The sequence below is a fragment of the Drosophila mojavensis genome, unplaced genomic scaffold, assembly GCF_018153725.1.
Source record: "Drosophila mojavensis isolate 15081-1352.22 unplaced genomic scaffold, ASM1815372v1 contig_231, whole genome shotgun sequence".
Lineage (NCBI taxonomy): Eukaryota > Metazoa > Arthropoda > Insecta > Diptera > Drosophilidae > Drosophila > Drosophila mojavensis.
This window is the reverse complement of record NW_025318772.1, coordinates 7,372,311-7,397,587: the sequence shown is the minus strand read 5'-3', so window position 1 is coordinate 7,397,587 and position 25,277 is coordinate 7,372,311. Positions and strand designations below refer to the sequence as shown.

The 25,277-nt window shown below is 38.9% G+C and overlaps 6 protein-coding genes and 1 long non-coding RNA gene across 15 annotated transcripts; 2 read left to right on the top strand and 5 right to left on the bottom strand.

Moving 5' to 3' along the window:
* Nucleotides 1-421: 421 nt before the first annotated feature.
* Nucleotides 422-2,937, bottom strand: LOC6575257 (ribonucleoprotein RB97D). The gene is made up of 5 exons (XM_002001235.4): nucleotides 2,315-2,937; nucleotides 1,947-2,251; nucleotides 1,619-1,872; nucleotides 910-1,563; nucleotides 422-843 (listed from the first exon to the last, which is right to left on the bottom strand). The coding sequence occupies exons 1-5, from the start codon at nucleotides 2,363-2,365 to the stop codon at nucleotides 836-838; spliced, it is 1,272 nt and encodes a 423-aa protein (XP_002001271.2). The 5' UTR covers nucleotides 2,366-2,937; the 3' UTR covers nucleotides 422-835.
* Nucleotides 2,938-3,013: 76 nt separating this feature from the next.
* On the bottom strand, nucleotides 3,014-6,224 carry LOC6575256 (heterogeneous nuclear ribonucleoprotein 87F). Of its 2 annotated transcripts, none has more exons than XM_044008036.1 (4): nucleotides 6,034-6,224; nucleotides 4,730-5,720; nucleotides 4,565-4,670; nucleotides 3,014-3,031 (listed from the first exon to the last, which is right to left on the bottom strand). In XM_044008036.1, exons 1-3 carry the CDS (start codon nucleotides 6,079-6,081, stop codon nucleotides 4,570-4,572), a joined length of 1,140 nt encoding a protein of 379 aa, XP_043863971.1. In that variant the 5' UTR covers nucleotides 6,082-6,224; the 3' UTR covers nucleotides 3,014-3,031; nucleotides 4,565-4,569. The 2 variants fall into 2 exon arrangements, with proteins under 2 accessions (XP_043863971.1, XP_002001270.1); XM_002001234.4 differs by lacking the exon at nucleotides 3,014-3,031 and adding an exon at nucleotides 3,287-4,378 and having other exon boundaries at nucleotides 6,034-6,222.
* Nucleotides 6,225-6,576: 352 nt separating this feature from the next.
* Nucleotides 6,577-12,411, top strand: LOC6575255 (serine-arginine protein 55). 3 transcript variants are annotated; one of them, XM_015167899.3, is made up of 9 exons: nucleotides 6,577-6,709; nucleotides 6,970-7,112; nucleotides 7,187-7,257; nucleotides 7,332-7,436; nucleotides 8,142-8,223; nucleotides 11,001-11,074; nucleotides 11,139-11,477; nucleotides 11,545-11,703; nucleotides 11,856-12,411. In XM_015167899.3, the coding sequence occupies exons 2-9, from the start codon at nucleotides 6,987-6,989 to the stop codon at nucleotides 11,968-11,970; spliced, it is 1,071 nt and encodes a 356-aa protein (XP_015023385.1). In that variant the 5' UTR covers nucleotides 6,577-6,709; nucleotides 6,970-6,986; the 3' UTR covers nucleotides 11,971-12,411. The 3 variants fall into 3 exon arrangements, with proteins under 3 accessions (XP_015023385.1, XP_002001269.1, XP_015023384.1); XM_002001233.4 differs by having other exon boundaries at nucleotides 8,127-8,223; XM_015167898.3 differs by lacking the exons at nucleotides 6,577-6,709; nucleotides 6,970-7,112; nucleotides 7,187-7,257; nucleotides 7,332-7,436; nucleotides 8,142-8,223 and adding an exon at nucleotides 10,394-10,482.
* On the bottom strand, nucleotides 10,134-10,891 carry LOC116804910. Its single transcript, XR_004364940.2, has 2 exons — nucleotides 10,584-10,891; nucleotides 10,134-10,467 (listed from the first exon to the last, which is right to left on the bottom strand). It is a non-coding gene; the product is annotated as an uncharacterized LOC116804910 (long non-coding RNA).
* A 348-nt stretch (nucleotides 12,412-12,759) lies between the features above and the next one.
* Nucleotides 12,760-20,544, bottom strand: LOC6575254 (two pore potassium channel protein sup-9). 3 transcript variants are annotated; one of them, XM_044008033.1, is made up of 9 exons: nucleotides 20,323-20,542; nucleotides 17,841-19,003; nucleotides 17,615-17,770; nucleotides 17,063-17,189; nucleotides 16,797-16,987; nucleotides 16,443-16,630; nucleotides 15,351-15,511; nucleotides 14,388-14,420; nucleotides 12,760-14,261 (listed from the first exon to the last, which is right to left on the bottom strand). In XM_044008033.1, the coding sequence occupies exons 2-9, from the start codon at nucleotides 17,965-17,967 to the stop codon at nucleotides 13,991-13,993; spliced, it is 1,254 nt and encodes a 417-aa protein (XP_043863968.1). In that variant the 5' UTR covers nucleotides 17,968-19,003; nucleotides 20,323-20,542; the 3' UTR covers nucleotides 12,760-13,990. The 3 variants fall into 3 exon arrangements, with proteins under 3 accessions (XP_043863968.1, XP_043863969.1, XP_043863970.1); XM_044008034.1 differs by lacking the exon at nucleotides 14,388-14,420; XM_044008035.1 differs by lacking the exons at nucleotides 12,760-14,261; nucleotides 14,388-14,420; nucleotides 15,351-15,511 and adding an exon at nucleotides 15,572-15,828 and having other exon boundaries at nucleotides 20,323-20,544.
* A 491-nt stretch (nucleotides 20,545-21,035) lies between these two features.
* LOC6575253 (26S proteasome non-ATPase regulatory subunit 9) lies at nucleotides 21,036-22,113 on the bottom strand. Of its 3 annotated transcripts, none has more exons than XM_002001231.4 (3): nucleotides 21,919-22,113; nucleotides 21,432-21,755; nucleotides 21,036-21,364 (listed from the first exon to the last, which is right to left on the bottom strand). In XM_002001231.4, exons 1-3 carry the CDS (start codon nucleotides 22,018-22,020, stop codon nucleotides 21,128-21,130), a joined length of 663 nt encoding a protein of 220 aa, XP_002001267.1. In that variant the 5' UTR covers nucleotides 22,021-22,113; the 3' UTR covers nucleotides 21,036-21,127. The 3 variants fall into 3 exon arrangements, with proteins under 3 accessions (XP_002001267.1, XP_043863972.1, XP_032584568.1); XM_044008037.1 differs by having other exon boundaries at nucleotides 21,873-21,941; XM_032728677.2 differs by lacking the exon at nucleotides 21,919-22,113 and adding an exon at nucleotides 21,893-21,915.
* A 69-nt stretch (nucleotides 22,114-22,182) lies between these two features.
* LOC6575252 (serine/threonine-protein kinase stk11) lies at nucleotides 22,183-25,147 on the top strand. 2 transcript variants are annotated; one of them, XM_015167896.3, is made up of 5 exons: nucleotides 22,183-22,352; nucleotides 22,468-23,783; nucleotides 23,838-24,032; nucleotides 24,092-24,255; nucleotides 24,322-25,147. In XM_015167896.3, exons 2-5 carry the CDS (start codon nucleotides 22,744-22,746, stop codon nucleotides 24,567-24,569), a joined length of 1,647 nt encoding a protein of 548 aa, XP_015023382.1. In that variant the 5' UTR covers nucleotides 22,183-22,352; nucleotides 22,468-22,743; the 3' UTR covers nucleotides 24,570-25,147. The 2 variants fall into 2 exon arrangements, with proteins under 2 accessions (XP_015023382.1, XP_043863967.1); XM_044008032.1 differs by having other exon boundaries at nucleotides 22,183-23,783.
* Nucleotides 25,148-25,277: the final 130 nt, after the last annotated feature.

Below are 25,277 nucleotides of genomic sequence, written 5' to 3'. Positions count from 1 at the left end.
AAAGAAAAGAAAAAAAAAAAAGAGAAATATGTTTTCTGCAGCAAATAAAACCCATTTATTTTTTAACAAAAACAAAAAGATATTTGTATTTTAGTTAAATATTTATTTTTGAAATTTATTTATGTTGAAAACCGCATGAAGTTGGCATTTAAACTGAAATTGATGCGCACAAAAGCAAACTTTGTTTGCATAATTTTAATAATACAAAAAATATATATAATTAAATTTAAAAACCACTCATGAAACCATTAAAAAAAGAAAAAAACAATCACAGAAATTCATTGAAATCTACAAATACAATTCAGTGGTGCGTTTTTTACCTGTTTCGGGTCTAAAACATTACACGTTAAAAAATTAATTAATAAAATTATGTTTGAAATAAAGAGAGAAAGCAAAAAAGAAAAAACTAAACAAATAGAACTTTGCGATGAAAAGTCTACGAAAAGTGTAAACGTTTTTATTTATCAGATGGACATGTCAAGTGTGTTTGTTTATCTATCAATGTAAATTGGAAACACATTTTCACATTTCACATTTTCAACAATAATGATAGTCGTATTGCAGTGTTAGTTACAGTATGTATACATATATATTTTTTTATAGATGCGTGTGCGGTCGGTATTCGTAATGGGCACTATTATGCATGGTATAGGTTACGTATTTGACATACATTTAGTAAATAGATCAAGTTGAATTGCATACACATGTATATAAATATATATAAATATATATATATATATATATATATATATATATATATATATACATACATATATAGAGAGATAGTGACTGATACATATATGACTAATGTGATTTCTTTTGAAAAGCAGACTTCTTAAATGCCTAAAAGCAAACGAAATTTAATAGAATAATTACGACTATTATTGTTAAGTTTGTAGATTCGCATACCATAGGCAGGTGTTGAAATATCGGTAGGCCCGGAACTCATGTGGTTGGTCTGGGGAGTACCAAAGTTGTATCTGCCCGTTGGTTTGAAGACCTTGTAGTCCTTGGCTAGCCATTTCTTCTCGACATCGACAGGGGTTTGAGTCTCGTTGGCATTGGTATCGCCAGCGGGTGTCTGCTTCTTGGTAGCCTCTTCAGCTTGAACGGACTTGTACTCATTCTTCGGACGTTCAGCTGGTAGAGTCTGAACTGAAACGGGCTTTTGGCCACCTTTCGGTGGCCACACAATCGAGCTGTAGCTGTTTCTGGACCACTCCGAGTTAACGCACGGCGGATTGCCGTAGGCCCACCCGCCCTGCGAGTAGCCATGCAACTGTTGTTGATGGTGCGGATAGCTAACGGTTGTTGTCGGAATTGTAGGTGCCACATACGAAGCCCAACCGTTAAAGAATGCAGACGGCGGCAATGAAGTTTGTGCCTGATACGGATTATAATTTGGATTATAGACTAAGTTGTCCATGATGGTCGGCTGTGGTGGCGCATAGCCGGCGCATGCGGCGCCTCCAATTGGCAAACGAACGCGTTTGCTGCAATCCAGCATCTGAGTGGATTTCTTCACCTCCACAGTGGCCATCTTAATAGAGTGCTTGCTTTGAGCTGTGAAAAAATGAAGAACGTTAATAAAGAACTTATCATATCAATGCCAGCTTACCTAAAGCCCGACCAGCACTAGCCGTATCCTCAAACTCTAAGAACCCAAAGCCACGCTTGCGTCCGGTCTCCTTGTCTAACAACACCTTGACGCTGTTGATAGCACCGAATTGAGAAAAATATTCTCGCAAAGTACTCTCATCGTGGCAGTCCTTGAGACCACCGAGAAATATCTTGTTCGTCTTGATATTGCTCAAATGGCCGATGGCCTTGTTGAACTCATGACGTGGAAAAGCACGTTTGGTGTCCACAGTTCTACGAGTGTTATTAACAAATATCTAAATGTGTATATATATATGTATGATATAACCTTGAAATAGGAGACTTACTTGCTGTCAATGATATGTGGACGGGCACGCTGAACGTTCTCAACGGAGCCCGGCTCTACATAGGTCACAAAACCAAAGCCGCGCGAGCGATTGGATATTGGATCACGCATAACCACAGCATCGGAGACAACGCCAAATTGGCTGAAAAATTGGCGCATCGTATCGGCAGTGGTATTAATGGAGAGACCACCGACAAATATTTTGCGCAAATGCTCGTTGTTCTCCGATGCATTAACGCTGCTCTGATTCGAATCAGCCATTTCTGTGCCGCCGTTACCAGAGGCGCGACCACCGATTTTGCGCTTCTGCAATTGGGCAGAATTTCGCATTTGTAAAGCTTAATTAATAATATAAAATGGCATACATACCTCTTGGTAGAAGGGCGCATTAACAACCGAGTTATTCACCATTTTTGGCATGAAAACTAATTTCTGCTGCTGAACAATAAAAGAAAAGCACAAAACTGAACTGGCTAAAAATTAAATGACAACGAAAGAGCCGGAAAAGTTTTAAACGTCAAACAAGTGTTGCCGTATCTGAAATTTATCTACGATTGTAACTCCTTTCATGCAACCAACCGGCAACCCTATTGAAATGCAAGGACTAATTGGCTAGTGTTGGGAAGATGACGTGTACCTATCGAAGTAACGGTAGTTATTGAACGAAACGCCACCACATTTCTGGCACTGCCAACTTTAACGGAAAATAACGGCTTTTTAAACAACAGTGTTTCGACTAAAAGACCGTAAGATTTCTCTAGCTATCGATAATCGATTAACATTGATATCGTTCAACTGTTCAATCATGTCGCCTGGAACAGAAATTAAAATTTTTACACAATCTCAAAATGCCCATTATCTCAACACAGAAAAACGTACTTTCTTTTGGTAAATAAATTTTATTGCAATTAAAATCATTCAATATGACACAATCGAGATGGTTATTTACCTGCACTTACCACTTACCTTTTAACTGAAGCTAGCGCCCCAGTTCAGTTCACAGCCAACCAAAATCCGAGGTGAGCCCAAGCTCCTTGGGAACTACCAGATTGCCCGCATTGCAGAATATCCAGCATTTTGGGCAGTCTTGCAAAGAAATACGTAGTGCATTAGTAAGCTGTTGCCAATTTGTTGTTCAGGTATAAACTTGACGCGAAGTGCGGTAATTGCTATTATCTACACAAGCGCTTTCTCCTTTTTTTTAAGGTTACTCAATTAGATTTTTGCCTACCTTAGTGCAAAACTTACTAATAATTTTTGTTTACTCTTTGCGAGAGCTATTCATTCCTCTTGCTGCGGGTTGGAGGGGGTTTCTTCCTTTTCTTTTCTTTGTAGTCACAATTCGTGGGTGGGTAACATTAATTTTATTATCTCTTTCTTGATTTTGTTTTAACCTCGTAACGTACTAAATACAGAATAAATTTTTGCTTTTGGTTCTTTGTACCAAGTATTAATTAGTGTAGCAGCTATATACGTCTTATACACTAACAAAAATTGGTATGTAATGATTAATGGATAATTCAAATCTGCATTCTGCAAGCAATAAAATGATGTAATTCATTTGTACAATCATTTTCGGGTCTCCTTATTGGGTTTAACAGGTTTTTGTTACTTTCAATATTCTTTTTTCTCAGATAATAATATTAAATCATATATATAGATAGAAGAGCTTAACATATAAAAATTTATTACAAAATAGTTTTCTTTCTATATATTTGTTTAATTAAAAAATATTTCTTGATTTGCTATAAAATTAAATTGTGGAAAGTATGAGACAATTGCATCTAAATCGAATATTCAAGGTACAATACCTTTGATTTTCTTTTTGATATAGGTATTATTTAGGTTCAACACTGCTGGCCACAAAAATCGGGCAACTTTATCCGCATGCATGGATTCTCAAAGAGAATTGCTGAATAAGATGCGTTTTCAAATAGTCAATTTTATAAATAAAATGATATAGTTTTAGTATATTTTTCGGATAGGTTTTTGTTTTTCTTTTTTTTTATGTTGTTTTTTGTTGTGTAGTGTGGTTAATTTAGTTAAAACTAAGCGTTCATCAAGGTTCTTAAAATCCTAAACACGAATTGATAATAAAAATTAAATGTAGGTATAGACTGAGAGACAAGACATTAGCAATAAATTGTTGACATTGTTGATTGAAGTGAGTTTCTTGCTTTTTTATCGGGTTTAGATAGTTGCTTTGGCTGGTCTTGAGGGCAATCAATGTCGATTGCCTGATAACTGCATAGCTGCTGCTTACTGGCTTTTATTCAAATCATTCATTATCTTGTCTGCCTGCCTTGCCTTGCCCAAATTTCACTGCCTCTCACTGTCATTGATTGCCTGCCTCTGCTTCTGCCTCTGCCTGTCTCACTGCCTGCGCCTAGACTGCCTGTTTGTCTAGCTTGAACTGATTCTGTAAGTGTTTACCTATTTGCGAGAAAGGAGAAAATTTGCATTAGCGCATTAAAAACATGTTTTTGATTATCACAATTGCTTCGATTGTTGTTTGCAACTACAATATTAATATTTCGCTCGAACGCTTTAAAATGCAATCATATATTTACGTTTATATAAATAGTAAAGAGAATTGGATATGGAATTAATCGTATTTACCTTGATTAGTAACGTCTGTTTCCACCCATATTGCCGCCTTGAGTAGTGTTGTAATTGTTGCCACCGCCAAAACCGCCCTGGCCACCGCCGCCGCCTTGGCCAGCACCTGAAAAAAACATTTAATCAGTCGAACTTTTCAAAAATATCAGTAATCCGTTTACTCACTCTTGTTAAAGCCACCTGGGTTGTAAGGCGCTGGGCGATTGTTGCCAAAGTTACTGTTGCGCTGTGGGCCACCACCGTAGCTCTGTTGGTAATCGTTGCTGAAGCTGCCGCCACCACTGCCACCGCCCCAGTTGCCGTTGCTGTTGCCACCGCCGCCGCTGTAGCCACCGCCACCACCATTGTTCCAGCCACCACCGCCGCCGCTGTTACCGCCCTGGTTGTTCCACGGACCACTCTGTTGGTTCCAGCCGCCAGAGCTGCCTTGGTTGCCTCCAAAGTTGCCATTATTACCAAAGCCTCCGCCGCCGGAGCCCCAATTACCGCCACCATTCTGACGATTGTTACCCCAGCCGCCGCCTTGGCCGCCGCGATCACCACCTCGTCCGCCGGCACGTCCACCAGGACCTCCGCGGCCGCTCCCGCCGCCGCCACCACCACCTTGACGATCCATATCCTGTTTGGCAATTGCTTTCTTCACATCAAGCGTTTTGTTCTTGATGGTGTGCGTCTTCTGCAAGATAATTTTGTCCACGGGGTCGTAGTCATCGAACTCAATGAACGCAAAGCCGCGCTTTTTGCCCGTGTCCTTATCGGACACAATATTCACGCCCACAATTTGTCCAAACTCCTTGAAATACTCGCGCAGGCATTCTTCGTCATGATCGTCCCGCAGACCGCCTACAAACAGTTTCTTAACCGTGGCGCCGGCATTGGGTGCATCGATTTCCTGTCGTGGCACAGCACGCTTTGGCTCTACAGTGCGTCCATCGATTTTATGAGGACGTGCATTCTGCGCATTGTCAATCATATATGACTGTGAGTAAGTAATGAAGCCGAAACCGCGAGAACGTTTTGTTTTGGGATCCTTCATGACCACGACATCGACGATATTTCCCCACTTCTCAAAATGAGCTTTAAGGCCCTCATCGGTGGTTCGGTAGTCCAAACCGCCAATGAACAGTTTGCGGAGTTGCTCGGGCTCAGAAATTTGCTGCAGAAAAGTAAACAACAACAAGGTACAGTTAGTCACAAGTGAAATCAATAAAAAATGCCGCCCGCCATTTTTTTTTTTTTTTTTTTTTTTTTTCATATTTGCATTGACTCATGTAATAAAATAAAACAGTAAGGCAACCGGAAAGTTTTTAATTTGTTTTCTTTATTTAGCCTTCTTCAATTCGAATATAGAGAATATTACGTTGCAAATGCACATACACAGCAAAATTCGAAATGCCATTTTCATATTTCTTCAATGTGTCGGCATCGGCATTTTTTGCATGCGAATTGATAATAAACATTACGCTCACCTCATCATTGTCGTCGTAGTTTCCATTTGAATCGTTTAAATCAGCCATTTCACTTGTTCTCTTTTTTAGTTTATTAATTGTTCAACGGTTTTCTACAGGAAAAATTAATTTATTTGAAGCAGACGCCCAGTTCACTCACACGTACAACAAGAGAAAAAGTTAGTACCTGCGTGCTGAAAAATGAGCTGGAAAAATGGCGACCACGAATCTGACAGCAGATGCCGGCCGAGATGATCATTTATGCGATAGTAACTGTTATATACCGAAACAGTCACTGTTAAGCGGGATTTTGATTTAGGACTCAATTATTTCACGAAATGTATGATATTGCACTCAAACTGAATATTTACTTATCATCCTTTAATATATAAGTAATTAAATAAATATATATTACCTTCCTGCAGTATATTAAATATAGACATGTAACAACAATAGTTGTGTGTAAGAAACTCGTGACAGGTAACTATCGAATTGCTTTACAATATACCAGGGCTACACATAATGCTCTGATGCCGCATTGAAGCGGCAAGCAGTTTTGAGTTCAGTGTCATTTCCGTAGAAATTGCGTTGAGGTTGAGTCTGCATTATTTTTCTGTGACGTGCGGTGCGTAAAAAAACTAGAAAGTGTTTAAATCTAGCAAAGAATATATTAACAATAAATACTTGTTAATAAACGGTACGTGAATAATTTGTGTATCATAGTAATTAGGAAAAAGTGGTAACGATGCAGTTATAAATATTTTTTTTCGCTGAAAAGTTCTGTACCCGGTGTACAACGTTGACATCGCCGCCATCTTGGCAAATACACACATACTATACATGAATTTCACTCACCCTCCCAGCCATAAATACATAGGCATATACATAGTTTAGTGCTTAAAAATATTAAAATTGGTGAAAAAGAAACATAGTTTTTACACTTCTGATATTTTACAGCATAATTAGCAACAAATATGGTTGGATCGCGCGTTTATGTAGGCGGACTACCCTACGGAGTCCGTGAACGCGACTTAGAGCGCTTTTTCAAAGGCTATGGACGCACTCGTGATATACTTATCAAGAACGGCTATGGCTTCGTGGTAAGTAGTCAAAACAAAGAGAAAAAAGTAGAGCAACCAAAAATTGATAAATCGATAATTAATTCAATTTGCAGGAATTTGAGGACTATCGTGATGCAGACGATGCCGTATACGAATTAAACGGGAAAGAACTGCTGGGGGAACGGTAAGTTTAATTAATGCGAAATTTTTGCTTAACATAGGAAAGAATTATATATATATCGTTCCGAAATATTATAGTGTTGTTGTTGAGCCAGCTAGGGGCACAGCGCGTGGCAGTAATCGGGATCGTTACGATGATCGCTACGGCGGACGCCGCGGTGGAGGCGGCAGATATAATGATAAGTAAGTACAGCTGCGACCGTTAAGTTTAGATTAGCTATTTTCTGCTTTTCTCATTCGTTCAATGAACGTAAGACTGTGGACCCGTGGCTAAAAATTAGATTGAATTATGAACGAAAATTAAATTAAGAAATCGCCAAGTGTTTATTTGTACAACAAAATTCAATCGTGTCTACTTGAAAAGTTTACATAACACGCAATACTCCATTTATTTAAATATTTGTTTTGGGCTTTCGACGATTAATTTTCGTTCGTTTAGTGCACAAGTGATGCACTGTTGCTATCTCATTAGATTATCAGTTTAGCTACTTTTGGGTCCACAATAATAGTGATAGTCCCACTCATTCTCTAAAGACACTGACATGCTGTTTATATATATATATATATGTTAATATAACTTTCTGTTTTGCTAATTATGATATACATATATTAATTTACTTACCTTCTGCACGTCTTAATAATTTCATGCACATAATTTTTTAATAATTGAATTTTCCGCGGTACGCCTTTTGCGACTGCCTATCCCAATCCCATTTCTTTTTCGTTTCTTTGAAATGCTTTCGATTTATGCTCTCGCCCTTTGGCTAAGAAGTAGCATCTACAATTTGCACAATATTGTACATATATATAAAAATGATTTGAGCAGCAGCGCAGTGTCAATACTAATTTTGAATTCATTAAATTATTCACCAGAAACAAAAATTCCAGATCATCCTCTCGTTATGGGCCGCCATTGCGCACTGAGTATCGTTTGATTGTCGAGAATTTATCCAGCCGCGTTAGCTGGCAGGTAAGCTTTCTTAGTTTTCATACATACATCCTATAAACCTATAGCTTTAACTGTAGAATAGACTGTATTTAGAAGTAACAACTATCTAACTTATTAAATGATCTGATCGGATGCGTCAGTTTCAAAGAGCTAATCAATCTATCTATAAACTATATGTTTAATTTAAGCGAAGCACTTCCTCGTTTCACCTATTTTTTATGATTTTTTTTAAAGTCCCCTTATAAGTTGGTGATGCTCCCCAAAACCATTTTATTTTCTTTCAAGTAGATTAGTTTACCCTTATCAATTATTGGAGCTGGAAAACTAAGGAATATGGTTTCTAATTATCAATGACAGATATATTAATTTAACAATTAACATTAACATTGAAGCAAATTAAATAATTTTAGTTCATGTCCACATTGAAGGCTTTCCAGCTCCGGTAAATGACGTTTGTCTATTATGTTTAAGCTGTACAGTTGATTTATAGCCCTAAGCAAAAGTAAAACAATGCAAAATGTTCGTTAACAACTCTGGTACTGATCGTTGCAATCCCAACAATTATTTTTTCCACACCAACCAAAAAAATAAAAGAGTTTGATGTGTATCTGTTACTGAACCGCCCCAGAGCTTAGAAGAGAGTGACAAATAATACAGGCAGAGAGAATCGGTGCCACAAACCGAGCTGAACACAATATCAAAAAACCAGCTATGGCCAAATACTTCGTCGATGTACGATATAATAAGGCATGGCCGGGGGCCGCAACTAGTTACATACATACATGTGTTATAAATCGGATGAAATGCCACTAAAAATCGAGAGACAGGCAACAGAACACGCACGCAACGCATATATAAACTAAATGATTCGACGCCTGACAGCATCCCACGTTATCAGTGTCGGTCGCTTTATGAAAGATCTTCGCTTGGGTCATAACAAACGATATATTCCCTTTTAAACCATCTCCCAACCAAACACACACTTGGTCATCGCGCTGTCGTCATCGCCTTCGCCGCCGTCGTCGTCGTCGTTGATGCCTCGTCGTCATCCATGCCAAAAACAAAACAAAAAAAAACCATAAAACTGATGTGAATTGTGATGGGCTAACAAGAGGCCAGCCTACGCTCAACGCCAAGAATATGTTATTGCCGTACTGCTTAGGCTGGCCTCTTGTTCTCTGAGAATTAGGTATTTAAATGAATAAGCATTCACAATTTAATTTTAAAAAATTATATAAAGAATTGTCAAATTCCTTATAGCGAATGTGAGAGTTTTGAGGTCGTATGAGAGAGATTGAGAGATGTTAACAAAGTAACTAAACAGTTAGATGCGATGGGATGATGATGATGATGACTGTTGATGACATGACGATGATGATACTGGCTGACTCTTTAACGTGTTTACTTCATCTTCGGTTAGACAAAGTGCAGCACACACAATGCATCCAATACTAGCGACAACATTTGCCAATTCTGTGTCTGTGTTCTTCCCCCTTACTACTGGCCCGGCTTGGCCTGAATCTGGCTCTGGCTCCGGCTCCGGCTCTGACTCTGGCTCCGGCTCTGGCTGACTATCGACTAGAGACTCTTGGAGCAGCTATCGCGCCATCGTCGCACATCGACGCCAACGACGTCGTCCAGCCTAGCCTCAGAGGCGATCCCCCCAAAACGTATTTCTTATTTTTACAGTTCGCTTATGTGTGAGGCCATAAGAGAGAGAGATGAGAGATGCCGCCGCCTGGTTGACTGCCTGGTTGCATACTGTTGTGTACTGTGCGTACTGTGCTGCTCTACACTGTTGTCACTGCTCGCTCTCTCACCCACAAATCCCGTCTGCGGCCGCGGCAGTGGTGTTGGCTCCCTGGCAACTATTTCTGACTGTGCGTTCATTTGGGTCCCACGATAACAAAAACAAAAGTACAAGAACAAACCAAATACCACAAACGTAGCACAACAAAAATACTATTTTTTTTATAAATGAATTTATTCAAAATAATGTTGAAAACACACCAAAAACCATAAACCAAATGTCAAACATTTGCCCGACTGACTGGCATGGCTTTGATGCGATTTTCGGGTTGCTGGCCTGGCCTGGTCGCCAACATGATGATCATATGATTTGATGGTAGAGATGTGGAGCTCTCGATCTTCTCGCTTACTGCTCCTTTGATGAGGTCGTGCGGTCCAACCAAGGGCCGACAGTAACTAGGCAGACAAACTAAACTCTCGGTGTTGTGCGATAAAAGCGATGTGTGTGTCCTCTCTCTGAAAGCGCATTAAGTAAGAACTCAATTACAACTTATGTTTTAATTTTGATCAAGAAACCAAAAGAAAAAAAATATATCTATAAATATATATATGTTATATATAATTATGCTTACGTTTTGTACCGCGTGCAGCAGCCAACACAAGCAATGAATATTTCGACCGAACTGGCGAACTGCTGTGCTCGATTCTGACTGAACTCTCTGGCAACGGCGCAACTGGCACTTGCACTTCTACCCCCATAAAACTACCCCCTCAAAGTATATTAGGCAGGCGATGCGAGAGCGATCACATCATACATACCAGTGAGAGAAAGACAGATTGAGAGGCAAAGAGGGCAGAGCTTTGGTTAGGAAGGCCCAGTTCCACAACTGTTGCGCATATATAGCATTCAGCGATACCAGCTCGGGAATATATTCAAACTGCTTGGTCTGCACGCTGTATTTGATTTGTCTAGATGAGCACAAAACTGCCGATGGCTATATTTTATACTAATTTATAAACTGTTTTTCGTATTTGTGCGCTATCTGTAGGATCTAAAGGATTACATGCGCCAAGCTGGCGAGGTTACCTATGCTGATGCCCATAAGCAGCGTCGCAACGAAGGGTAAGTTGATTATGAAACTTTATATAGAATTCAGTTCACTAATTCCGTTATATCTAACTCTTAGTGTGGTCGAATTCGCCTCGTTGTCGGACATGAAGACCGCCATTGAGAAACTCGATGATACCGAGCTGAATGGTCGTCGTGTGCATTTGGTGGAGGATCGTCGTGGTGGACGCAGCGGTGGTGGTGGAGGCGGCGGTGGTGGTGGTGGTGGCGGCGGTGGTGGACGTGGCCGATCACGTTCGTCTAGCTCGCGTTCACGTTCTCGCTCTCGCAGGCGTTCTCGCTCACGCCGTTCGTCGCACTCGCGCTCGAAGTCACGCAGTCGCTCCAAGTCTCGCGGTGGGCGCTCCAAGTCAAAGTCCCCAGTCAAATCGCGTTCTCGCTCACGTTCGCGCTCCAAGTGAGTTCAATTACTCGTCTGAGCCTACTTTTCATTTTATAACAATCTATTATTTCTTCTGTTGCAGCAAATCTCGTGATGTGTCCAAGTCAAAGTCAAAGTCTCGCTCTCGCACTCGCTCCCGCTCGCCCAAGCGCGATTCACACTCACGTTCACGCTCTAACTCTAAGCGTGAGTCACGTTCCCGTTCACGTTCAAAGTCGAATCGCCGTGATTCGCGTTCACGGTAAGTCGTTCTACATGTTTTTGAGCTTTATGTGATATATGTTTTCTTTTCGTGCTTTCTTTGGTTTTTTTTTTGGGATATGCAGACCATGTTTGGTGGCCCCAAATGTTTAATATATATATTAAAATGCTTTTCAAAAATCTTTTTTGCAGTGATCGTTCTGCATCGCCCGATAACAAGTCGCGCTCTCGTTCTCGTTCACGTTCAGCATCGCCGAAGAATGGAAACGCTTCACCGGATCGCAACACCGAAAGCATGGATGATTAGATTAGTTAGCTGTCCCATTAATTATAAAAATATTGATTTTAGTTTTCGACTATTTACTATATAGAAAAACAAATACAGACACCCCTATCCACCAAAATCACTTGAAACAAAGGAAACACTCAAAAAGCAAAATCAGCGAAATCATTGTGCAAATCTTTTATCCACTACCAAACATCGTAAACATTTTTTTAATATTTAAAAATTATGTTTTAAGTATGCATTCGACAGACATGGCTAGGCCCTAAATCAACTTGATTGTAACACACAGCAAAGGACAGGGACAAAGGACAGTCGGTCGAACATTTTTCCATTGATTAATTTTTGTGCAAAGGCAACGGAAATTCTTGCCTAACAAATTGTTTACACCGAATTATAACACATTTGTCTTTACAAATATATTTCAATAAAAACTGAATGGATTACTTATATACAAACTGAAAATGTGAACTTATATTTTCATCTGGGTTAAAGGTGGAGATCAAAAAGAATTCCTTATGCAATGTGTATTTATATAAATTTTGGTATTTATTTTCGAATTTGAATATACTTTTTGGGATGTATATTACAAAGTCTTTTGATTTGAATTGTTTCGCTTTATTTTCAATGAATTAAAATTACAATTTGTTTTATTTGTTTCATTTAGAATTGAGTAGCTAAATTTCATATTTGTGAAATTGTTTAAACACATACGATACGATAACTACTAAAAATTTGAAATAAATTGTATATTAAAAAGTCGTATTTTATAATATTCAGTTTTTTTTTTGTTCTTTGTTTACCTTTTTGATAATACAGAATTAAATACATAACTATTTTAGAACTTCGGTAGCTTTTGGATTTTCCGTTTTGTTTCTTTAACAATAGTTTTCTTTGACTTTAAAGTATATCAGTAATTACGTTGACTAAAATATTTACAAAGCAGATAAGGATTTGTTCTGGAAATTATGATTTTTCAAAAAATGGAAGAATCGAATTTGCTTAAAATTGTAGCTGGGATTTATCTACTCTAAGTGTGAACAAAATGCAATCGTCTGACGGAGTTGAGGGTCTGTCTAGTTTCTGGGATTGCGAATGGCGGGGAAATATGTGCATAGTGGGCGTGGCACCCACCTGTACGCCTATCTGTCTAAATCTATATTTTGTTTGGCACTCTTTGGAGACAATTGAGCACTTGGCTTTCATTTGACCTTGGCGTTGTTTTTTATTTACTTGTTATGCGACTACTAACTATAGTATGTATATTTAGATGTAGTATTGTTAAACTAATATCCCGCTCATTATAATTAATAATCATAAGAAATATAATAATATATATACGAATAAAATGGGCTATCTTCTAATCAAATTATTAAGCAATGTAATTTCTGTTGTATATATATATGTAATAAATATTTACAGAATTGAAATTTGACACGGCTCTGAAAACTATTTGGATGTCTCTATATATGGGTATTTAAGTGCAGCCTGGTAGAGGCAGTTCTAGTCTAGTGAATCTCACTGTATATTTCGATATATTGATAAAGAGAAAGAGAGCGAATGAGAGTGTGAGCGTGTGGGTGTGAGATAGCCGGAGTTATTGATCATTCTGAGTTTTGTCTATCGCTCGGAAATGGCAGTGGTTAAGATCAATTTTCTAGTGCCCTAAGTCAATAAATATACACATAAGATATAGCTAGCTCTCTAATGCTTATCATATATATATCTATTTATGTGTAAGTGTGTGTATACATAGATGGTATTTATGCACTAATTTACATTGTAAATGCACATAAATTTTAATTTCGCAAACGCACAAGATTTTTGCACATTTCAATTTAGCAATTTATTTTTGTTTTTTGTTTTTCAATTTGTTATTTTCACTATGCTTCAGTTTCAAATTCCGTTAGGTTTAAGTATAATGTATCAGAGAAAGTTTATCACTTTAATTATATTTAAGTCGTTTTCTAGGTTTTTGCTTGCGGGGCACAACTGGATGGGGGACGAAGGGCGTGGCCACATTCGTTGCTCCAAACTTAGTTATCTAAATGCGAAACGATAAAAGTGATACATTGCGCTTGAGCAATTTGTGCGGCGGCTTGTGTGGCGAACGATTTTCGGTATCATCGACCACATCCAGACCCATGCCCATGCCCATGCCCATGCCGAGGTGGCTGCCAGTCATGATGCCGCTGCCATTGAGGGCGCCAATTGTGTGCATGCTCTGCGTATCATAGTTCAGATCCTGCATGGGCACCACCTCCGGCAACAGGTGTCGTATGTGCGTGGGCGAACGACGCAGCTTGTATTGATGCCTGTTGAAATAGCAAGAGTAAATGCAAAATATTATTAGCTAATTTAAATAAGTAATATTAATATATTAATCATATTATTTAAAACTTCAAACATGCAGATTACATAAATTTAAAGCTTCTGCTTACTCTGCAACGTTTGCGCTGGTCGCGTTTTTATGCCTGTTGCCAGCAGAGTCAGAATTTAATCAGGTTTAAACAACATTGAGACATCAAACAAAGCCAAAGAGAGTTACACGGCATCAACATAAAATGCAAAAGCCACAGCAGATAAAGGAAATTGATGAAATGCATTACAGTATTAAAACACATACTCAGATATGAAATATTTAAACTTTGTGTTGTATATGTTGATTTGTACCAATCAATAAATCATCTTAGTACCCAAGATGTGAGCAGGAAATTGTCTGTATGTATATGTATTTATCTATCTACTTGGGGGTGCCGACCTCGAATCGGAGACGGAAAATGACACCCCACAATAATGGATTGCTGTAGATATACAGACAAGACCTGCTCACATTTCGTGTAAATTTTTTATAATCATCAAATACAATATAAAGATAATAAAAAACAATAAATATATATGTACTCAATATACAATATCAGAATTATCAGAAGAGTAAAATTTTTACAGATAAAGAGTTAAAGAGTAAAATTTTTAAAGACTGCTAGAAAAACCAAATGAATATTTCTAGGATTATTCATTTATTAAAACTGGCTATTTATTTATAGATTCTAGCTAATTTCTTTGCTGATTTGTATGATAGGAAGTATGCTAAATTTATAATACATATATGTACATTCATACATATATGCTAATTCCCTTTAGCTATAAATTCTTTTCCCAAGTCTAAGAGTCTGTGCCAGAAGCTCCACCCTGTTCTCTCATGTGCTCTTTTCTTTCATAAGTATTCTGAGCTCGTAAAGATGGAAGCGGAAACGGAAGCGGAAGTCGTACAATCACACACAGAGAGAGGCACACACACACACAAGCAACCCTCCCCCTCTCTGTCTAAAGATGCTAATTGGTCTATGTCTGGGCCCTTTTAGCTTGGATCAGACTTAAAGTTTATATCGCATTTTACATACTTTTTATGTCGATTGCCATTGAGGCAGATGCAGCGGCAAGAGCACATCGAGGATGTATTCGTGCCGTTCAGAGATTGGCCATCTTGTCCTTCGTAGCCGCTCAATATGGAACCGTTGGATGTTATCACATCGCCCTCCAGCTTGACAGCCACTTGAAGTGCCTGTAATATCACATCGCGTGCAATTAGTAGATATTTAGATTTAGATATAGCTAAGATATAGATTGAAGCGCAGTTTATTGTGAATGGAAAGTGTGTGTGTTGTTGTCTGCAAGCTGTTATTGTTGTAATTGTAATTGTTGTTGTTGAGATGAAAAATGTTTTTGTACAGTGTCTGTTAGGTACTGAATTGATAGTAGCAGAAGTTGTAATAGTTGGAGTATTTGTTTAGTCAGAGTAGGAGTAGATATATTTTTAGTTTAGCTCAAAGAACCACCAGCAATCACCTCATTGGTCCATAAAGAGGACTTGGTCATAAACTAAGTGCGCGCGCGTTTTGCATTTGTTTCATATTTCATTAAGTCAAAAGCAACCGAAAATATGCCCAAAAAGATACAGAAACAAATATATTTTTATAAATATATATATGTATATATATTCGATTGTCGATTAAGAGATTTCTTTGTAATAAATTGATTAAAAAAATTAAGGAATTCAAATACAATTCGTACAAATAGTAAAAAAAAAATTGAGAATTGTGCACGAATAAATTTTTAAAAATTTTATAAATTGTGCTTTATAAAATTGGCAAGCATTTAGTAAAATTCAATAAAAAATTTGATTTTTATCTTTAAGAAATGAGTGAAAAAATGTTGAAAACGCATTTGAAAGATTTGTAAAGGGAATTAGAAATACTCTGCAGTTAGAGGTCAGCAAGATATACGAAGATAAGTATTATTTAGGGCGCAGTGAGACTAATAGATATAAGTTTAAGGTTAGATAAACTTTTTACTACCAACTGCTCAACTTGATAAATGTAATTGTATTATTACTTTACTTTTTTATAAAAAAAAACAGTCCGCAAGTCTACATAAGAAATAGGAATGGCATGGACAATATTGATGAAAGGAAATGGGCATCATTTAAAGCTCACCTGCATGGCCTGGGCCTCGTCGCGTCGCTCATCCTCGGTATTCATTGTAACAAACCTTAGAACTAACAGATTCAGTGAGGCGGCAACAATTGCCAGGCCGAATAGTATAAATATCAGTGCGAACATAACATATTCGGGTTTTCGATTTAGTGCATTGTCCTTCTGCAAAGCTACCATATCGCCGAAGCCTAAAAGAAATTACATTTTATAATACATAAATATCTACATAATTATTTAAATACAATACAATATAAATATGTATTTATGTAAAGTAAACAGAGTAGCAAAAATTACTTGATTGAAAACTGTTACTACTTCAGCTTAGTTACCCTTCATGACAATAACTATTCTCACCTATTGTGGTTAAAGTAATAAAACAGTAATATACTGAATCAAAGTAGCTCCAGCCCTCAAATCTTGAAAAGGCCGCAGCACCGCCTGCAATCGTCAGTGAACTGAGCGTCGTGACAACGCATATAAGGTCCACCTCTGAGGCAACCGTTCGTTTGCAGCGCAGCGATGTTCGCACCGCCTGGATGACGAAACTGAAATGGATCATAAATTATATAATATGTTTTAAGCATTTTTATAATATAAATATATCTGTTTTGTTTTTGTACCTGCTCAGTCTATTCACTCTTTCTCCGATACTTTGAAACATAACGAGACCCAAGGGTATGCCAACAATTGCGTAGCACATGGTAAACAGTTTCCCGCCACGGGTCGTTGGCGTTGAGTGTCCATAGCCTGAAAATTAATTACAGTATTACATAGTATATCAAATAAAAATGCTTTAATTTCTAATTAACAAATTTTATAAAATAAGCAACAAAATTAAGAATATGTTTGGAAAGTACATTTTTGCTTAATTTGCTTGGTTAGTTAATATATAACAATAAGCTAAAAAGTTAAATATATATATATTTTTAAAATTATAATTATAAATAAAATAATTTAACTTTTGATAAATGTATATATATTTTTTTCTTGTAGATGAAAATAAAATAAATAAATAAATCAAAGCCCAGATCGTTTTAGAAATCCTTTCAAATGAGAATCTAGTTTTCAGCTAATTATCAAATTAAGATAATAATGTAATAAAATTGTAATTTGAAAGGATTTCTAAAACATAATATAATTATAATTTAAATATTTTTAATCATCTGATTTACCAATTGTTGTTAACACTGTCGTTGCATAATAGAATGCGCCAGTGAACTTCCATTGCTGGCCAGCCTTGTGTGGCTCTGATTTGAGCACCACCGTCTCCATGACCTTAAAATCCTCTTGTGATATATTGTATTTGCGTATTATGCGATCCTCGACACCTGCAGTAATGCAATCACAGTAGTGTATTGTATCTATAGTTATATAAGTTATGAATTTCATAATGCTCACTTTGCAACGCCTCCCAGCGTCGTTTTTCCGTCTCCGATTCGAGGGCATCAAAGACGGCGGCACCCACGAGTAGATAGGTAAATGTACACACGATCAGGGATATCGTGCGCACATTTTGTTTCTTCATGCTTCATTTAGGCGAGGTTATTGGCTATGAATATGCATTTCATTCACAATAGACAGTCGTTGTGCCCTCCTCGCTTCTGCTCCTGGCTGCTGGCGGCGTCTTCTCTTGCGGTTGTACGGTTTATTGCTATTGTGACTAATCCAGCCGCTGTCATCCATATGTGCATGTGTTTGTGTGTATGTGTGTCTGTGTCTGTCAGTGGGTTGGCCGTTTACGTAGAAAGGACGAAACTTTTGTAAATCAGGTTAAGCGCAGTAACTAGCATACGAACACACACACACACACAGCAGCACTTGAAACTCGACACCTTGGCCGCCTGCCCTGTGCCTGCCTCTCCCTGTCTCTCCCTTTCTCGTCCACACACACACGCAGCCTTAGGCACTGCCTAATCACAGTCTTGGCCGTTGCGTGTGTGTGTGTGCTTGGCGTAGTTTAGCTTGAGCTTTTACGTTTTTTGCTGCCTACTTTTTGGCGCACGGGGCAATTATCTGAAAAATTCACTTAGCTGTCACTTGCTCGTGCACTCCACGTGCAATTGCATTAAATATTATATATGTGTATATCTATATAGGTGGTGTGTGTATATATGTGTGTGTGACATATACAACTATAAGTATTTTAATTTTAGCACCACTTGCGTATGCAGATGTGCATGGCCGCATTTATTTTTGTCACACATGCAGCTGATGTCGTCTTTGTCCTCGCGTTCGTTGCGCCCATCCATGTCCTTGTGTTATTTATAACACCGATGCTGTTGCTGCTGCTGTTGAAATTGTAGTTGCATCATTATTTACACAATGCTCGTTTGCTCAATCAGTTGTTAGCGGCAGGACAGGCGCCGTAACCTGCCGTTAGACTCCTGTAAATACGTTTCCTGCTGCTCCTGCTGCTGCTGTTGCTATGGACGGCTAATGCAATAGTTGTGCTGCTGTTGTTGTTGTTGTTGTTGCTGCTGCTCTTGCTGTTGTGCACACGCATAGCGGCATTTCGTTGTTGCACATGTCCTTCGGCTCCAGTTACGTTGCAGTTTAGGTTCCTGTGATTGGCATAGGATTTAAAATGATGGCGTCAATTAGATTGCATGGCAAGCTCTGGCTAAAAATAACAGTCAAGCAAGCTGACAACAGCTTTTGGCCCCATCCTGGCCATTTGCGGGCGGCTAATGAGGCAAATTGCCTAATCTGTCATCGTCAAAAATGAGACGAATGAAAGCAAGAAGCACAGCGGCCAACTGTACAAACAGCACAAAACATGACACAATTCAATACATACACTAACACACACACAAGCATACCAGCACACACACACACACATGTCTATATAAACTGTGTATGTGTAGTAAATTGGCTACATCATGAATTATTTAGCTGTATGCGCAGATAAGCGCCAAGATTTTTGCCACCTAAACGAATGGCAAATCGTGTAAAACTGTAAGCCATTTTGCAGATTTGGCGGCAACGGTAGTTGCTAAATTATTAAAAATAAAAACAGAAGAATAAAAATTACAAATGGTGCGCCAAAGCATAACCAAATAATGAGATGAAAGCAAAGCAAAGCAAATCAAAAAAAAGCTCAGCTGTGTTTGCTTGTGTGTGTGTGTGTGTGTGTGTTGGCAAGCAAAGAAATTTAAAGGCTTGCCTTATTGTTAGGAAAGGCAGCGTATGTTTTGCTTTTGGCCTGCTTTACAATTTGGCTAACAAGTAGGCAGCATTGCAGTGCCATTCAATTATTCATGCCACAGTATTTGTATATGAATTTAAGTTTGTGTGTGTGTGTGAGTGTGCGTGCTGTGCGTCTGGCTGCCTCGCTTTCCATGTATATATGCATGTGTGTGTATATGTGCACGCGTTGAAGCGTACACACATAGTCACACAGCCGCATGCTTCGTTTTTTTTTTTTTTTTTTTTTTTATAATTTATTGAGTCAAGTTATGTGAGGGTGGTTGAACATCATTGTGGATGCCACAACACACACAAATGTGGCATGCTATCGAAATTGATGCTGCAGTAGCAGCAGCAGCCTTGTTAGCTGCGACGCCAGCATCACCGCCCTTAGTTAACTTTTTGCTAGTTTTCCTATTCTATTGCTCATTATTTGTTGCGCCACCCGCAAGCGTATAATCGCGCAGCCTCCGGAGGCCAGAGGCTCGTACTACTATTATTTGTGTCTGTCGTTGACATTAGCTGTGCAGTGGCAATGACAGTGACACTATCAAGAATCCTCTGGCCGTCTGACTGACAGGCCGACTGACTCGTCCTTCGTGCCACACAGCCACACAGCTTCGCGAAAAATGTAATTCAAGCATCAAAAGGAGGAAAAAACTTGTATTCATTATATAAAGTTGAAAACACATACACAATAATCCGAATTAATTTCCCCGAAATTGTTGTTGTAATTAGTAATTTGTGCACATCCTTCAATTAACTTTGGGTTTTATATATATATATATTAATTACACACACTGAAATTTTCACTACAATAAATTCATCTCAATTTGTCGTCAATTGGCTCAACATTTTCTACCGTTCGCCATGCACGCAATGGCGATTGTATTTCTCAACTGGCACCGCGCACGGCGCACAATTTGACAGACAGAGGCTGCTGGATCCTTCAGCGGGCATTAGGGTTGAGCATCCTATAAGCGATGCGGAGTAGGCAGGCGCAAGCTGGCGCTGCCAACTTGCAAAAGCTCAGCGCTAAAGAGCGCGCATTTGAATTTAAGCTCTCGCAGAGCTTTTAAAACTTCATTTGATTACTTCCATAAGGAAATCGCTAAATATTTAATGAACAATGTTAAGATACAATATTTTATTAATAAATGAGCTTAAGCTTTTGTTCAGTTCTAAAAATATAAATTGATTGCTCTGTCACTCCATTATTTCCATAAACACAGCTGTATATATATTTATCGCTAGCTATTTTTAACTTTCATTTCAGTTCCATTTGACCCGCTGACCCCGTCGCCTCTTACATATTGGTGCCATTGCTTGGCACACTTGGCCAGCAGCCGTTGCCGTTTGACATTACGTTGCATTGAAGCCAAATTTGAAATGACAAATTGATTTCACTTTTCAGGTCAAAAATGCAACTTTAATTGATTGCAACCCTTGAAATTACATATCCTAAATGCTTAAATGCACTAAATAAATTATTGTTAATTCTAATGTTCCATTGGCTCTTCGGGCGGCAGCACAATATTGCATCCCAGCAGGCCGCGGCCGACCCAAGTCTTTGGCACCAGCACCAAGTCGAGGAATTGGTCTGCTCGCTTTATCTTCAATTGGACATTTTGATTTTGCATATTGCGCACAACTTCACCAATTTGTTCAAGACTTTTCTTAAAGTTAGTTTCGTTGATTGAACCAAAACGCAAAATCTTGTCGCCTACGCGCAAACCCTGTGGAATAGAAAGCAAACATTTAGATGATATAGATGAGCTATGTTTATATGCATTTACTACTGACCGCTTCCTCGGCTGGCGAATTGGGGCTAACAAGATTAACTACAACTAATGGTTTAGCATTTAGTGGGATTGCAAGTGATCCACCGTGTTCCCGACCATTGCTTAATTCTAAGGCAGAGGCACGATTGATCAGCTCGGGATCTGTGGTGGCGATCTCGGCATGATATTGATTGAGCAGTTCATGTATTTGGTCCAACAGTTGAGCATGATCATTTTGTAAACAGATAATCGTCTGACGTGCTTGTCGCACCTGATAGATGTCAATGTCGTTGCGAGGGTATCCCTCACTATCAACAAGTGGACCGCTCATGCCGACATTGCCGTTCTGAAATAATTAGGCATTAGTACATATATCTAAGGAGTACATAGATATACAATGCAACTAGATATGGTCTAATGTGATTTTGTGGCACATCTCCTACGTCATACAACTGTGCGCTACCTCAACCTTAGTATCCTTGCCTGCATACTTATATCGAAGTATTTACCGCGGTCAGAATTTCTCCATTTTTATTGATTTGTGCCTCCAGTTCCTTTTTAGCGGCTATTAGTCTTTCTAGTCGTGCTTTAGTTGTAATTTCTGTTGCCATGATTTGCACTTATATCTGAAAGGATATATTTCTAAGTGATAAAACAAAAACAAATGTTTTTTTGTCGCCCTGCCGATATATTGTCAGTGATGTGTTGACAAGCTCTGCCTATCGTATGTTTCACAATTTCGAACACGATATATAGTGTAGTTCTCTTTTTCATTTGTATAACAACATTTCGTTGCGACTTTTTCGGCATTGTTTTTAAATATTTGTATTAGTTTTTAAATTTTAGTTATTTGATTTTTAAAGTTTTTTGCTATACATTCGAGAAATATTGTTTCTGATACTTTCTTTCAAACAGCTGATTTTTATTATCGATTATTAAAATGGTGGGAAAATAAATAGTCAATATCGTAATTATCGATATTATATCAACAATTGACATACACATACATACCTAAATACAACATATTCCCAGTCTAAAGTAAACACTGAAATTTATAGCGATAAAGCAAGATCAGCCGAAAACCAACCAGCTAGTAAGCGCTGCGACAATCTTCGTATACAACGAACCGAATGTTCGATCAACGTTAGTCCCCTCATTGAAATGTGAACTGTGCGTTGTGGGCAGCTCGAAGGTTTATGCAATGTTCTAGTTTGGCCCACGAGCACACACAGGAGAGCGAAGAGACGGCAACGGAGCAATAGAGCGCCGTTCATACGTTCATATAATAGCTGTACACCAATAGTGTGTTGAGCTGTTGAGCGCAGCGCATCCAAATGACTGTGACTGTGACCAGTACACATGTAATGGAGGCACAAGCTAAAGCAACACATATACAATCTGGCGGGGGCGGTGAACAGCAGCATGGCTCCACTAAGTCGCTCGATGTGGCTGGCCGGGATGTCGATTTATCTGGCGCTGCCGATGATGAGATGACCGTATTGTTAACAAATAAAAATTATCATTTTGAGGCAACGTCCGATATCGAAGATGCTTTCGTGGAGGTCAACGGCAGCGTCAAGGATATGGAGCTGGATGCCGCCGTTGCACCACCGGCTAGTGGCAATCATCAGACAGAGCATCCGCAAGTCACCTGGCTAGACGACGATGCGATTGACGCATTGGACCGTGTCACGCTCGATATTGGCAACATGTTCTTCAATCGCGTCGATAGTCAGGACATAATATATCAACAGAAAAAGAAGAACATTAAAATGGTTGGAAAGTACGTGATGGGTGATGTGCTAGGCGAGGGCTCATACGGCAAAGTGAAGGAGGCCATGAACTCAGAGAACCTTACGCGTCTCGCCGTTAAGATACTCACAAAGCGGAAACTGCGTCGCATCCCCAATGGCGAGCAGAATGTGACGCGGGAAATTCATTTGCTGAAGCAACTGAAGCACCATAATGTGGTGCAACTGGTCGACGTAATGTACAATGAGGAGAAGCAAAAGATGTACTTGGTCATGGAGTATTGCATTGGAGGCTTGCAGGAGATGTTGGATCATGCGCCCGAAAAGAAGATGCCACTCTATCAGGCACATGGCTATTTTAAGCAATTGGTCAATGGGCTTGAGTATCTGCACAGCTGCCGAGTCATACACAAAGACATCAAGCCGGGCAATCTGCTATTGACCCTGGACCAAACACTCAAGGTATCTGATTTTGGCGTCGCCGAGCAACTGGACATGTTTGCACCCGACGACACCTGTACCACTGGTCAGGGATCACCGGCATTTCAACCACCAGAAATTGCCAATGGCCACGAGACATTTGCAGGCTTCAAGGTGGACATATGGAGCAGCGGAGTTACTCTGTAAGCAATTGCTTGCGATTGATACGAACAATTATAATCTATATTTCATTTTAGTTATAATCTGGTAACGGGTCTATATCCCTTTGAGGGCGACAATATATATCGCTTGTTGGAGAACATTGGACGCAGTCAGTGGATAGCGCCCGACTGGCTATATGAGTTGGATGAAAGTTTTGCGAAATTAATATTGGGCATGCTGCAAGCAGATCCCAGTGCGCGGCTTTCATTGCAACAGATACGCAAAGATGAGTAAGTGCTGTAGAGTGTTAATTAATGATTTGATATTTAACTGTTTTGTATCCTTGCAGTTGGTTCCTGTCCGCACCAGTTGTGACTGGCCCACCGATACCCATTCCTCCACTTAAGGGCGACAAATACGGACGTTCCACAGTACTGCCTTATCTAGAAGCTTATCATTATGGCAATGAACAGGATCAGGAAGATGTTTATTTTACTGAGCATGATGTCAATCGTATGTTAAAGATAATTTGAAACTCTATAAATAAATTTCGTAACTGTATTGTATTTTCATTCGCAGAGGAATTGGCGCGGCGCGCAGCTTCTGCCGCAGCTGAGATACGTGCAACCAAGTCGGCTGCTGCCAGTGCCGCATGCCATTTGTACGAGCCATCGACTAGTGCTGAGGCCGGAGCTGAGTCCATGCTCAACGGTTCCAGGGACGAGACGGTATCGGTTAAGAAAAAGGGCTCTGTACTAAAGCGTCGAGCCAAGAAACTTGCATCCTGCATCTCTGTGCGAAAACTAAGCCATTGTCGTACATCGTAGGCGCTTGCCCTTACCCTAGTTACTAGAGTAATATGGAAAAGTAATAACTTGTTAACAAATTGTGAGCAACTTTTTGGTTTTTTTGTTTTTGTTTTTGTTGTCTTACATTCGCCAAGTATTTATTAAGATTTAAACACAGAATGAAAGCTAGAGAAAGAAAGAATGACAGGGCAGAGCAGGAGAGTAATGGACGTATATACCAAGGGTCGAGACTTTGAGCTAGCTTAGAAAGCGGGTTAGGGAGAATGCAAGTTAAATCCAAGTGACAATACCGTGTATTATATGAAAGAGAGACAGTTACTTAGGTCGTTGAAATGTATTAAATGTAAAGAACAAACACGTTGAATGATTGCAATTAGCAAAGATTCGCTAAAACTAAAGTGCGCATCGGCATATGCAAATAAGTAAATCGGTTAAATTGGCACTCTTGTTGGTTTTTAATATGTTTGAAATCAACACAATTTACAGGCGCCGACTACAAAACAAACTGCTGGACAGTATTTGCAATGGAAAATTTATAAGTGTAATTAAAATTTGAAAACTATTGAAGATTATTTAAATATATATAAAAAACTGCATTTAGTTCACACAAACTTCCTTTCTATTTGGATTTCCTGAATAGATACAGCAAGATCTCTAGCCTAGTTTACTACGTCGTGTATTACAACCGTGGAAGTGTTCTGATTAAACTTTCTAAATACTCGCAAT

What these genes read in the sequence shown, in the direction of transcription:
- LOC6575257 (XM_002001235.4), bottom strand. Translation starts at nt 2,365, where the DNA reads ATGCCAAAAATGGTGAATAACTCGGTTGTTAATGCGCCCTTCTACCAA. An exon ending in ATGCGCCCTTCTACCAAGAG is followed by an intron (nt 2,252 to 2,314) that starts GTATGTATGCCA and finishes GCCCAATTGCAG; the next exon opens with AAGCGCAAAATCGGTGGTCG. An exon ending in CCACATATCATTGACAGCAA is followed by an intron (nt 1,873 to 1,946) that starts GTAAGTCTCCTA and finishes TAACACTCGTAG; the next exon opens with AACTGTGGACACCAAACGTG.
- LOC6575256 (XM_044008036.1), bottom strand. Translation starts at nt 6,081, where the DNA reads ATGGCTGATTTAAACGATTCAAATGGAAACTACGACGACAATGATGAG. An exon ending in ACTACGACGACAATGATGAG is followed by an intron (nt 5,721 to 6,033) that starts GTGAGCGTAATG and finishes ACTTTTCTGCAG; the next exon opens with CAAATTTCTGAGCCCGAGCA. An exon ending in CCCAGGTGGCTTTAACAAGA is followed by an intron (nt 4,671 to 4,729) that starts GTGAGTAAACGG and finishes TGTTTTTTTCAG; the next exon opens with GTGCTGGCCAAGGCGGCGGC.
- LOC6575255 (XM_002001233.4), top strand. Translation starts at nt 6,987, where the DNA reads ATGGTTGGATCGCGCGTTTATGTAGGCGGACTACCCTACGGAGTCCGT. An exon ending in AAAGAACTGCTGGGGGAACG is followed by an intron (nt 7,258 to 7,331) that starts GTAAGTTTAATT and finishes GAAATATTATAG; the next exon opens with TGTTGTTGTTGAGCCAGCTA. An exon ending in GGCGGCAGATATAATGATAA is followed by an intron (nt 7,437 to 8,126) that starts GTAAGTACAGCT and finishes ATTATTCACCAG; the next exon opens with AAACAAAAATTCCAGATCAT.
- LOC6575254 (XM_044008033.1), bottom strand. Translation starts at nt 17,967, where the DNA reads ATGAAGAAACAAAATGTGCGCACGATATCCCTGATCGTGTGTACATTT. An exon ending in ACGCTGGGAGGCGTTGCAAA is followed by an intron (nt 17,771 to 17,840) that starts GTGAGCATTATG and finishes GCATTACTGCAG; the next exon opens with GTGTCGAGGATCGCATAATA. An exon ending in AATGGCAATCGACATAAAAA is followed by an intron (nt 14,421 to 15,350) that starts GTATGTAAAATG and finishes TGCTGGCAACAG; the next exon opens with GCATAAAAACGCGACCAGCG.
- LOC6575253 (XM_002001231.4), bottom strand. Translation starts at nt 22,020, where the DNA reads ATGGCAACAGAAATTACAACTAAAGCACGACTAGAAAGACTAATAGCC. An exon ending in ATGGAGAAATTCTGACCGCG is followed by an intron (nt 21,756 to 21,918) that starts GTAAATACTTCG and finishes TAATTATTTCAG; the next exon opens with AACGGCAATGTCGGCATGAG. An exon ending in ATTCGCCAGCCGAGGAAGCG is followed by an intron (nt 21,365 to 21,431) that starts GTCAGTAGTAAA and finishes TCTATTCCACAG; the next exon opens with GGTTTGCGCGTAGGCGACAA.
- LOC6575252 (XM_015167896.3), top strand. Translation starts at nt 22,744, where the DNA reads ATGACTGTGACTGTGACCAGTACACATGTAATGGAGGCACAAGCTAAA. An exon ending in CAACAGATACGCAAAGATGA is followed by an intron (nt 24,033 to 24,091) that starts GTAAGTGCTGTA and finishes GTATCCTTGCAG; the next exon opens with TTGGTTCCTGTCCGCACCAG. An exon ending in TACTGAGCATGATGTCAATC is followed by an intron (nt 24,256 to 24,321) that starts GTATGTTAAAGA and finishes TTTCATTCGCAG; the next exon opens with AGGAATTGGCGCGGCGCGCA.